We start from the raw sequence: 13,570 nt of genomic DNA, 5'->3' as shown, positions 1-13,570 counted from the left end.
GTACATCAAACGCATTCTTACCTGCATACCGGTGTTCTGAGCTGCATACTATGAGTCATTTTCGTATAGAAGCGAGTAAGCGAATGCATTTTCGATAATGTCGGGTGTTACATGTGAGGTGTGTGCTGACTCATCCGGCCAAGGGCCTCTTTATATAATGAATAAGATGACACATCGGAATTGTTAAAGACTGACTGGGTGCCAGTGCGCCTGGGTTTTCCCTTGTCGAATCCTAATATCTATTATGAACAAGTAGCTCATAGTGGAATGCATATCAGCTGCAAAACTTTTTTGAATGCCAATTTATGAAATGACGAGTTGTTTTATGTAATAATCCGACATGCGACTAGTAAAGAAAATAAAAAAAAATGTAATACTGTAATATATTTTGCAACTAGTTCGCAAGAGTTTGTACTGAAAAATTTAGTTAGACGAAATTTCTCAGTACGATTTTAGCCTCAAGGAACTTCCCAAGAACAATATCGAAATTGTTACTTAACTGGTGATTAGTTAAAGGAACGAAAATTAACACTTAAGTAAAATCTACAGATAACTGGTACTTGTGATGTTTGTATGTTCACTTCTGAACCAATAGCAGGTAGGTCTGTCTCGAGATACATCAGAAATATACAGACCAACACTTAGCCGAATTCCTTAGACAGAAACATAATTTGTAGTCTGTTCTTCACCAAGTAATGAATATTTTTTAGCAATGGCTAGTTCATCCAGACAGTTAGTGTCTCAAGTTCACATTGTTACCGGTATAACAGCAATGTCGTGGTCCGCGCCTGATCGGCCCACATGTGATTTTCGGTTCTGCCAAAGATTGAAGAGTGGATCACAATAAACCAAGGAAGGGAAATTGAGAAGAAAAGTTGGTTAAATCCCATTCTCAGCCACTGTGTGTCTTAGCGTAGCAATCTAGCTGAATGATGCCATGATACCTTACATGTAGGCATAGCCATTTCCTTCACTATCTTAGCTTTATATTGATTATTAAAAGGACACACACCAATACGACCATCACACAGTTCATCGGACAACAGAATTCACATACACTAAGTTCATGGGGCTGCTGACAACAAAGCCTAGGCCTCTTACACTTAGGAACAACAATATAAATAGATATTGCATTATAAAATATAGCCTATCTAAGTAAAAAGGACAAAGACAGTCTTTCTGGAAGTTTTTAAAGGCAGCTTTTCCGCGTATAATAAAAATAAATTTTGCGAAAATGTAGATCCAACATACAGATTAATTAAAAGGTTATTTACGTCTGTTTCAAAAGACATCCTGTATTGAGACGAAAACTGTAGACTCCAATCTTGATGATGTTACGCCATGGTCCACTTTCAAAGTGCATTGATTGATAAGATGAATTATCGGTTGGGAACACTGGCACAAAGCACCTGCCTATTAAGCGAACGAACTAGATAGAATAGAATTTTCAGACAAAACTAAATCTTTAAAATACGATCCTATCGGCTTTTAATGATATAATATTTCTTGAGAAATACAGTTTATTGGAGAACCAGTTCCGTGCGAATTGGCTACGCGGTACGGGTCTTGCAGTTATTATCTATCTGTAGACTTGCTTTCGGGAGATGGTGGTTTCGAATCTCACTGAAAATGGTTTTGACGCTTTAACGATCATGGCCACGAGGCGGGCACATCCTTAAAAAACTACTGTATACCTTCTCTATTTGGAAGAAAGATGGGACTATAGGATTACAAGCATTAACAGAACTTGACTGCTAGTAGACATATGTATCTATTTATTGTGCTCGTGTACGGCTCCTTGGCTGAATGGTCAGCGCAGTGCTTTTCGGTTCAGAGGTCCCCGGGTTCGATTCCCGGCCGGGTCGGAGATGTTAACTTAAATGGTTAATTCCCTTGGCTCGGGGAATAGGTGTTTGTGCTGTCCCCAACATCCCTGCAACTCACACATAACACTATCCTCTACCACAATAACATGCAGTTACCTATACATGGCAGATACCGCCCACCCTCATCGCAGGGTCTGCCTTACAAGGGCTGCACCCGGCTAGAAATAGCCACACGAAATTATTATTATTATTATTATTATTATTATTATTATTATTATTATTATTATTATTATTATTATTATTATTGTGCTCATTAGAAGTCACTGAATAAATAAATAACACCATAGTTTTAATTTTTTCACTGAGATGATAGAAATAAAATGGACTGCTGTTTGGGTCCCTGAAATTTATCAACAATGAAACTGCACTGACTGAGTTTAGTTGAGGTGAGCTCTGCCTCTTCTGTTGCCACTCATCTTCGCTAGATGGCATTATTGCTGTAGTTATATGGAAGCTACCCTGTCAACGACAGGTACAATAGCTAGTCCAATATCAGCAAGGAACCCATCCTACTTCGAGGCTGGGAAAGAGCATTAGCGTAGCCAGGTTCGACCGACGGGCGGCGGGTGTTATAGTTACAAAATAATGATAGAACATAAGCGTGGTGCGCGCAAGCATGAGTGTCAAGTGAATGTTGTTGAAATTCATGTAATGTAAAAACTGCAGGACACTACAAATTTTTACATTAAAATACAGAACAAGAACAATATGATCAACACCGATACCGGTCATCGCGGCGGTGATGCTGACACTGAAGCACCACCATACCGATTACCCATATTGCAGTAGTTATAGACTCGTCGACAAGTGTTATTATCTCATTTTAAGAAATACTCATTTAGTTTATTTGTTATTATCAATTTCTGATTATTTTCTTTTAGTCGAAATTCCAGGGGTTTCTAACCCCCACCCGTACTCTCCTTCTCACGCCTGTGGAAAACACAAATGTTATTGACTTCATACAACATACAGTTTGCTAATGGAAAATCTGGAAAGGATTAAAATTTACCTTTGAGTGGTGCAGAAAGCACGATCCTCTCAACAGAAATATGATTTAGGCGACAGATGGCAAACCTTTTCCGACAACCTTTTAGTATCTAGTGTGCCAACGGTTATTGTCCTTTTAAATCATCATAAAACCTCCTCATTTGATTCCATTTAGGGTTTAGATTGCTTTAACCTAATAAAATTTGTACAAAATATGGCCACAACATTAATTGTGACATACTTCTTTATTAAAGCGTAATGCTATGTTGTTAAAATCATTAAAACATGTTAGTATGTTGTGCGGCGTGCCAGAGAAGACATGTTCGCGTGTCAACTAGTGGCACGCGTGTCATAGGTTCGCTATCCCTGACCTAGGCTAGAGGATAGAGAAGTTACATTTCTTGACGTGGTCATCATCAGAGTTCACAAAATGTACGCTATTATTATTATTATTATTATCATTATTATTATTATTATTTCGCTTAAGTGCGGTCAGTATCCAGTATTCGGGAGATAGTGGGTTCGAACACCACTGTCGGCAGCTCTGAAGATGGTTTTCCGTGGTTTCCCATTTTCATACCAGGCAAATGCTGGGGCTGTACCTTAATAAAAGGCCACGGCCGCTTCCTTTCCACTACTAGCCCTTTCCTGTCCCATCGTCGCAATAAGACCTATCGGTGTCGGTGCGACGTAAAGCAACTTACAAAAATTATTATTATTATTATTATTATTATTATTATTATTATTGCATTAGAAACATGAGCATAAACGCAGTTACAACAATTCTGAAAAACATGTCATTGTATGAAGTTGGGCACAGTCCACACTGAAGCATGTGCCTGACAGTCTGGTCTTCTTCTCACCCGCATTTGTTGTTACAATCTTCACATTGGATCCGCCCGCTCCTGATTTCAGTCTGTTTAAAGACTTCCTTCTAACCATTCCTCGTCATGACCACGTGGTAAACCGCTAGCTACTTTTTTGTTGTTGTTGTTGTTGTTGTTGAATCAGTGTTGCAGCCTAGCCTTTTCAGATTCTTAAGAAGACTTCAGTCTTTGCACAGGTGGTCCATGTACATACAACGAATGGGTGCTCTCATGTTCCACTTTTATCATTTTCTTGTTCGCTCGCTGCTAATTCTCGTCGAACTGAGGGTGATGCTAGTCCTGCGAGGGGATAAAGCCATTCCACTCGAATAGATTTTAGACAGTCTGTTATCAATATACAAGTGCCATTGAGAGTTACATCCACTTGTTTGATGTGATACGAATTGTACCATTCAGGACAGACGTACTCTGCAGCAGAATATCACAGTGCTAACGCCTAAGTTCGAATAGTTTGTGGTTTACTACCGCTGTTTTCGCAGCAGAGTATTTTCAATGGAAACTTGTAACTTGCAGTTCATACAGTGCTGCTTGAATCTGAAAGATTTGTCGAACGTCACTCTTAGTGTTTTGGATTGTCACAACGTTTTAGTTCAACGTCTGATCTCACTATCTTTAACCTTTGATGGGTTCCGCTATGTCTCAGATAAAACCCGCACACTTGTGTCTTAGAGGTTTTGATCTACGTTGGTGTGCACTGTAGTAACTTGACATACTTTCTAGAACATTGATCAAACTGCTCTCCACCTGATTCAACAACTGGAAAAAATCCCAAGAAAAGCAGCTCGATTTGTGATTTCCGACAAAAGAGTAGCGTTACAAAAATGTTGCAAAGTTTGAGCTGGGAAGAATTGGGAGAAAGAAGACGAGCTGCTCGACTAAGTGGTATGTTCCAAGCTGTCAGCGGAGAAATGGCGTGTAATGACATTAGTAGACGAATAAGTTTGAGTGGCGTCTTTAAAAGTAGGAAAGATCACAACATGAAGATAGAGTTGAAATTCAAGAGGACAAATTGGGGCAAATATTCATTTATAGAAAGGGGAGTTAGGGATTGGAATAACTTACCAAGGGAGATGTTCAATAAATTTCCAGTTTCATTGAAATCATGTAAGAAAAGGCTAGGAAAACAACAGATAGGGAATCTGCCACCTGGGCGACTGCCCTAAATGCAGATCAGTATTGATTGATTGATTGATTGATTGATTGATTGATTGATTGAACTCTGTGTTCTGTGTGGCCAAAGCGAGATCATCAGCATAGAGGAAACACTTGCAGCTGAGGACAATGGCTTTGTCATTTATATATGTTGAACACAGTTGGGGCCTCCATACTTCCTTCCGTTTTTCTGAATTGTCCAGCGATTGTGCTGTCCTAAGGAGTCCAAAAAGAACCTGGTGTTCTGAAGAAGAGTGGCGATAAACCCGTTAGACTTTAACTTGCACCATGAGTAGAGAATATGAAACGAGTCACTCTACCTAAATCAAAAAAAGCAAACACCTTGGGTGTAGTAAATCATGAAGGACTGTTATATCTGTAAAGTTTGTTGACTCAATGCGCATTCTTCAGGAGTGGTTGTATTCTGGTTTTCCTCGTTGTTTTATTACAGCGAAGGATCACTTTTAATTTAGATGAAGTGCAGGGACTCGTTCTTAATTCGCTATGCATGGTTTAAGTTTAGTCTACTTTGATCATTTTGTGAACTCTGCAAATGTTCATTTTGTGAGATGCAACTCCTGCCTCCTATAGATCATTTTTCTATTTATAGGCTGACCATTTTCTCGCATCTTTCTACTGTCGTGGAGAAGGTTTTCCAGTAGTAGCTAATATAGTGCATGTGGCACTTCGAAATATATCAGCAACCATTGTGCTTTCCCGACCTCGAAGTGGGATGGATTCCTTGTAAGAAGATAGCAAAAACGCTTGATCTCAATAAACTCATTGTTTTTATAAGATATAGCAAACGCTAAATTAAATGTGATAGTGGCCTGGATCTTTTTAATCAGTGTGTGTGTGTGTGTGACAGCCACGTGACATTATGACTGGCTTCTCACCACGGTGGCCATGATTCAAATCCCCCGACAGTACGCGTGGGATGCTTGAAATGAAAAGTCAGTTCTTGAGGTTCGGTTTGCACATAAAACTGGAGGTTCCGTAGCAATAATAATAATAATAATAATAATAATAATAATAATAATAATAATAATAATAATAATAATGATAATAATAATAATAATAATAATAATGCTATTTGCTTTACATCCCACTTACTACGCTTTTACGGTTTTCGGAGATGCCGAGGTGCCGGAATTTAGTCCCGCAGGAGTTCTTTTACGTGCCAGTAAACCTACCAACACGAGGCTGACGTATTTGAGCACCTTCAAATACCACCGGACTGAGCCAGGATCGAACCTGCCACGTTGGGTCAGAAGACCAGCGCCTCAGCCCGGCGGGGTTCCGTAGCAATCATCACGATATCAACAGTCACGTATAAAACTACAAGCTTGCATTTGCTTCTTTTTTACTCACCTTGCCCCAGTTAGGTCGCAGCTTGACTACAGCATCTGCGTCCACCAGAGCAGCCTGCGGTCGATTGAGCCGGTAAAGTAACTGCGAGCGACTGCACAGGGCCATGGCGCTGTCCGGTGCTGTAAACAAGAAAGAATAATTACAGAAGACTGGACGAAATTCATAATGTTCACAAGAATTTTTTTTCCCCTCCCAATATTGCAGTTGGAAATCTTGCCCACATTCACACAGACTATCCTCAGTGTAGCCATCTATCTCCATAGAATCCGCTTAGAGCGAGAGTGCGATCCGCTGAGTATAACATGCAAGTAGTTTTCCGAAATTATCGCTCAAAATAGATGAGTTTTAAACCATAAATGGTATCTAATACTAAATTCAGTTCTCCAAACATAATGAAATACATGAGAGTTATACATAATATACATCTTCGGAAATATACATAGTAATTTCTTTGGAGGTTATGTATTTGCGTATAGGTTGTCTATATGTTAGCATGTTTACAAAAAGCTGGTGCAACCAGGCAAAATGTATTCTGTATTCTTCTTGTATGGGTCAGATCAAGATGTTGCTTTCATATTTCCTATCTCAATCCCATCCTTGGCTTTGACGATATGAAAGTGACCCCACCTTTTTTTTTTTTTTTTTTGCTAGGGGCTTTACGTCGCACCGACACAGATAGGTCTTATGGCGACCATGGGATAGGAAAGGCCTAGGAGTTGGAAGGAAGAGGCCGTGGCCTTAATTAAGGTACAGCCCCAGCATTTGCCTGGTGTGAAAATGGTAAACCACGGAAAACCATTTTCAGGGCTGCCGATAGTGGGATTCGAACCTTCTATCTCCCGGATCCAAGCTCACAGCCGCGCGCCTCTACGCGCACAGCCAACTCGCCCGGTATGAAAGTGACTGAGGTATGAGCGATGTTAGTAACACCATTCCTTATACAGCCAGTCTCTGTTATGAATGGTGTGAAAGTGTTGTTCATAGGGTCGGTTGGTGCGTGCATTTCAGTGGGCTTGGCAGACTGACACGTAATAGCATCTTCTGGCTTTGTGAGGAGTTACAGGAAAGTAACTCATGCTCTTCAGTGACGCCTAGTCTATTTATGACAGCTAATCGTGGATCATTTGAGGATACAACCAGCTTTCGGACTGCGTACTCGACAAACATTTATGTATTCTCTGACATTAAAACAATAACCAATTTATTTAGTTATTCTTTATGGTCCAGGTTTTGTAGAGAAGGGGTCTTACTCCTTGAGATCTGCAATGTTGACACTCGTTGGATAGTTACCACTTAGAATAATTTAGTAGTAGTAGTAGTAGTAGTAGTAGTGGTAGTAGTAGCAGTTTTGCCTCTTATCTGGAAGCACTGCGTGCGATTTCTAGAATTTCCAAGAGTTTAAATCCTGGACTTAAGGATGGAACAGGGTTCACTAAGATTCGTGAAGTATGTCTGGTAAACATGGACGTGGAAACCAAAGCAATGTAAGTGAAAATACTGTTACGCTTGATCAATATTTGTAGTTTTTGGCTGGCCAGCAGTTGTCTTGGCATGCCTAAGGTCCTTTAAAGACTATATACAACAAACCGTGGGCTGCGTTTCTTTAAACAAAATTATTATTATTATTATTATTATTATTATTATTATTATTATTATTATTATTATTATTATTATTATGCCACTTTTTCCACTCTCTGGCGGGGTCGCGGGTGAGAACTGTGTCGCACCTGTAGAATTAGCTCCGTTAAACGCCCGAATGTCCTTCCTGATGCCAGCCGTATGTAGCAGGATGTATATCACCACTGCGTATTTCTGTAGCGGTTAGTAACGTGGTGTGTTATGAGTATATGAAGAATATACTGAGAAAAACACATAGTTCTAGAAACAGAGTAATCAACTTGATGCGGCTAAAACACGATATAAAACGTTGCAGTAGTGAACAACAAATGAATAAGATGATGCTTCAATAAATTAAAGCATGGAATTCCAAGACAGTAACATTGTATGAAATTGCCGAATAACTGCACTGAAAATTAAATAGTCTGATTAATTTGATTGTGCGGCAAAGATGATCCAAGAGTGAAAGAGACCGGGGTGGCTTAGAGGTAACTGGACACGAGTCTGTGTCTGTGTGATTAGGGGAACGTTCTTAGGTTCATACTGAATAAGATGGACAACGTGCTGTGTTTGTGAAAACATTCTAAGACTAAATTAAGAACTTAATTTTCTTTACTCATGTGTGTCAGAAATATTATTAATTTATTATATAATTTATTATTTTTAAATTTACTCTTGTAAATACAGTATAGATTTTGTGTTAAACTTATCGTCTTGTATAGCCTTCCCTTACAACTCTCCTTAGTTTCTGAATGGAACTGATACCTTGCGACCTAAGAAATTTAACCACTTAACTCTTTGGTTTATAGCTGTTAATGCATCGATCCGTCTACATAGAAATATCTCTATCCCTTTACAAAAGAAATAATTGAAGGGGATAATGACCTGATCGTACCCTTACTTATTCCACATTAGGTGAAATGCGCGAAGGGTAGACACTCCTCAATGTTTGCTTTCTATTTGGTTCTCTACTGTCATATTTCTCTGGGAAGTTGTCTTAATCACCGAATTATGGATACTAAAGGATTTTTTCAAGAAGATGTCGAGGACAAATTAAGAAAGAAAGATATACGTTTTAAATGACAATGCCAACTAGGAATTTTCCCCGTCGTAACACATTCAGTTTTAAACTTTCCTGTCCTGTTTAACAGCCAGTCAATAAAATGTATAACTGCTGAGGAGAGTATTTTAACTTATCATCAACAATGTAAGTTACAATATTCTATATTACCAGGTTACGTAAGACTGAGGCCAGGAATAGAAACAGTTACGTAAGTCTCGTATAGGCAACCCACTCTGTCGCTGTGTAGCAAGTGTTTCATTAGAACACGGCGTTCTAATGTTAGATAAATCCGCCAGTGACACTACAGAGCGCACGCGGAGACTAACGAAACACAGAATAATGGACAGTGTTCACTATGGTTAACGTGGATGAGTCCATTGGGTCGTTTTATATATTCCAGAGGTAGATGAAGTACACACGTTTGGATGGAGTTTTAAAGCCGAATGCTTTTTCTGACACAATGAAATCAGGTGAAAATCCACCTCGCAATCACACGGTCTAAAATTCTGGATACTAGTGAAATATCCAACTAGAAAGCTACTCAGCAATGACTATTTCTTCCCATTACAACCATCGACATAAACATTTAATTAATAGGGATTTGTATGGATAATAATGATATTTATGTACTGTCTCTTCAATTGCGGATTGTAAAGGAGTTCTTTATGGCGCCCTAATGCCCTCTAATGCCGCCGGCCTCAGCCGGGATCGAACAAAGTAACTGGAAACAGAAGGCTGACAGACAACGCCACTGAAAGTGGGGGGGGGGGATTTGCATTACTTTCTCTATAAGTAACTCAAGTTTCCCTTGAAATATATATTTCACGCAATCTTTGCTATACAGGATGAACCCGAAATCCACCGACAAACTTTCAGAGGTTGTCCAGGGATATCTTCTGAGTATAATGCTATAAGGGACCAGTGGTCTACGGTTGCTCGTTACAGAGTAATAATGTAATTACGATTTATTCTGTTTCTTACTCCAATCATCCTTGTTTCTGTGGAAATACCTTCATATCAGTGAAAAAGCCTGTAATATGCAATAACCTAAATGTACAACATTGTAAATACAGTATAGCTTCCGGCACGTTAAAGAACTCCTGCGGGACAAAATATCGACACCCCGGCATTTATCAAGAACTAGCATTTAAGTGCAATACAGGTACAAAGCTAACTGACGCAACAAACCAAACGAAATGAAATTGTTCTGTACCGAGCCACCGGAGACCACGGGTCCCTTACGCCAGTATCCTCAGCAGGTATTCCTGAACAACCTGCGAAAGTTTGTAGGTGGAATTCGGCTTCACCCTTTAGATTAAACAACAGGCAATCAATTACGGATGGTCCGGAACTAATACGGAGAATAACATTACTACGTTGACTGATAATTACTTATTTCACTTAGAACTGTTAGAAAAAAATTAAACCCATTTCGGTACTGGCCATCAAGCCCCTTGGAGAAGTAGAAGGTGAAGGCTTCCACTACCCGGACCTTCGTCACTTACTGGGATAGAGTGGTTAGCCGAAGTCCTGCCACCCTTGCCCTCAGGAATTAACCTAGGGCCATTTGCACAAGTGGAAGTCTACTTCCTGACAGGGAATCGAACACACGTCCTACCGAGAGAATCGAGTACCCCTTCACAATCTCGGATAAGCGATCTTAAGTGGTTATTGTAATGTTCGAAAGCGTTGCTTAATCACAGTTAATTTGGATAAAATTGGGAGCAGTTGTTATAGAACAAACGAAAATTGAAATAATTTATCAAAAGTAAGTAACAGCAAGTGTAGAAGAGACCTAAAACACGCGCTGTTCTGGAGTTTGTTGTGTGTATTTCTGTAATTTTTGAGTCTGGAACTAAAGTAGGAGACCGAATACTAGATATATGGACCAAAATAATAATAATAATAATAATAATAATAATAATAATAATAATAATTTCGTGCGGCTATTTCTAGCCGGGTGCAGCCCTTGTAAGGCAGACCCTCCGATGAGGGTGGGCGGCATCTGCCATGTGTAGGTAACTGCGTGTTATTGTGGTGGAGGATAGTGTTATGTGTGGTGTGTGAGTTGCAGGGATGTTGGGGACAGCACAAACGCCCAGCCCTCGGGCCATTGGAATTAACCAATGAAGGTTAAAATCCCTGACCCGGCCGGGAATCGAACCCGGAACCCTCTGAACTGAAGGCCAGTACGCTAACCGTTCAGCCAACGAGTCGGACAAGTAAACTCGTGTCCTCATACCGAGGTGGTGCAGCTCTTTTCAGGCACACCTCCAATGGAGGTGAGCTGCATGTACCATTTCAACCGGGCCCCCGACGACGGCAGCTAATAACACTAACCGTTACTCTACGGAGGGGGTTAATAATAATAATAATAATAATAATAATAATAATATAATATAATATAATATAATATAATATAATATAATATAATATAATATAATATAATATAATATAATATAATATAATATAATATAATATAATATGGAGCCAAGCTCTGCATTCGACGAACGTGTGGGTTCGAACCCCACCATCGGCTGTCCTGAGAATGGTTTTCTGTGGTTTCCCATTTTCACTTCTAGGGAAATGCCGACTCGTTTCCTTTTCAGATGCCACCGCCGATTCCTTCCAGCTCCATCATTCATTTCATCTTCATTACCTCATCAATTGAGGTTGGCGTCAGGAGGAGCATCCGGCCGTAAAATCTTGCCACATAAACTCATCTCACCTAATACCAAGGAACGGGACTAAGGGATAGACATGCACACATCGTCCCTTCTTTACCAACAGATATTAAGAGACATCAGGAAGTTGGAATTTTGCACTGAAAACCTTACTTAACGTACTGGATCCTTGCATTTGAACGCCCTTAACTGCCAACCTACTACGTTCCTAATCGATGTAGAACCGTCAGTAATTATGTTGCGCGATAGTCCTGCAGCCACCCAGGAAATAGCCAAACTCAAAATAGCGGATATGAACACTGACACAGATTGAAAGTAAGCGTAGGCGTGGAAGGATCACATTGTATGGCTGGAGAACTATGCGATGCTCCTGCTCCCAGTTCGAATCCGGATAAGGGTATCGACGTTTGTTATGAGTTCCTATTGTCGAGTTTAGTTGGGAAAATCACAATAACAGTCTTTCTGGGGATGTAACAGGGCAGGTGAACAATGAGTGTCTGCCATCATAATAAAAACTGCCCAACTCGATTGTGACTGGCAGTACACAAGAGGACCTGCCATCATAATGAAAACTCCCCAAATTGATTGTGACCAATGTTAGGCAACAAGACCTGTCGTTACAATGAAAATTCCCTAACCCGGTCTTCACATGAGAAACGACGTATGGCGACTTACCCGTCGTGTTTCTGGGATAACGCTAAGTGCTATGCAATTTAGTAAAATCTTACTCACAACGTGTACACTACTTCACCTAGAATTATGTATACAATGTAGAATTCCTTAGCGAAGCACGGATCATCAGTTAGTATAAAATATAGAATGGTTACCAGATTCCGAAATATTTCTGAAGACAGGGCTGAAAAATATTGTCTAAATTTCGGAAGGAGTTAAGAATACATCATATTTTCGGTTAGAGAAAATGTTAGAGAAAAATAGCCATATAAGTAACGTAGAGTAACGTTCATAACATTCACTTATTAACCTAGAATTTTTCCACTTCCTCCCAGCCTTCAAATATCATTCTTCATCAAATACCAAGTTTCAAGACCTTAGCAAGATGCAGATATTATATTTCTCTTCTAGATCCCCAAACTATGAGGTGGTAGGTCCCGGCGCAATCATTTATAATTTGGGAGCGCCTACATGCGAAGAGGGCGAAGGGGGGGGGGGGCGTGATTAGCTCAAAGGCTTAGCAGTTGGCTTCCCTCCTGGAAGAATGAGGTTCAAATCCCGGTCGACTCTGAGTTGGGATTTCTCTCTCAAAAGTTACGTGGCGTCGGGAAGGACATCCGGCCAAAATCAAAATGAGTCTGGGTAGCCGGCTTGCTTCAGTGACCCCAGAAATAACTGGAGAAAGAAAGAAAGAAAGAAAGAAAGAAAGAAAGAAAGAAAGAAAGAAAGAAAGAAGGAAAGAAAGAATGTAATAATCGGTACTCCAGTCTCTCTGAGAACCGATGGCAGATGAAGCATTGATGTGCAACCGTGGATGGACTTATTACTGCCCAGGTATATGGATCTATGGAGCGAGGACAAAAAAGTTTGGAAGATTTCCATCAAATTAGTATTTTCTGTTATATTTTAAAAAATCAGCAGATCTTACGAAATTTCGGAAGATCTGCCAATAATGCTGAAAGCCGAAATTAATGTACGTATATACCGCGGATCTTCGTACGGTGCACTTTCCCAGCCCTATCGTGTTGTGCGCTAGACTGTAAGGTTAACGTGAAAATGAAACAAGTGAACACGCAAGTGTTTCTAATGAAGACTTTCTTTCACAACTCTACATGATTTTAGAATATCTTGAACAGTATCTACACATAAATGGACAGGACTTTTCTGAATTAAGTCGGAGGCTGGGTTTTTATTTTTAATAAGACGTTTAATCTTGATAACCGCTATTTCCGTTTAGTAACCTGAACCTCT

General features: G+C 39.9%; 1 protein-coding gene across 1 annotated transcript in view; it reads right to left on the bottom strand.

The window, feature by feature from the left end:
* Window positions 1–13,570, bottom strand: part of LOC136857867 (LON peptidase N-terminal domain and RING finger protein 3) — a 109,155-nt gene that overhangs the window by 31,073 nt on the left and 64,512 nt on the right. Inside the window, exon 2 of the mRNA XM_067136882.2 lies at window positions 6,284–6,402. Coding sequence (XP_066992983.2) covers window positions 6,284–6,402 — 119 coding nt within the window. The remainder of the gene's footprint in view (window positions 1–6,283; window positions 6,403–13,570) is intronic.

This window comes from Anabrus simplex, chromosome 1 (genome assembly GCF_040414725.1).
Source record: "Anabrus simplex isolate iqAnaSimp1 chromosome 1, ASM4041472v1, whole genome shotgun sequence".
In the NCBI taxonomy this organism is placed as follows: domain Eukaryota; kingdom Metazoa; phylum Arthropoda; class Insecta; order Orthoptera; family Tettigoniidae; genus Anabrus; species Anabrus simplex.
Note: the sequence above shows the minus strand (reverse complement) of the source record. Positions and strands in the feature narration are given on the sequence as shown.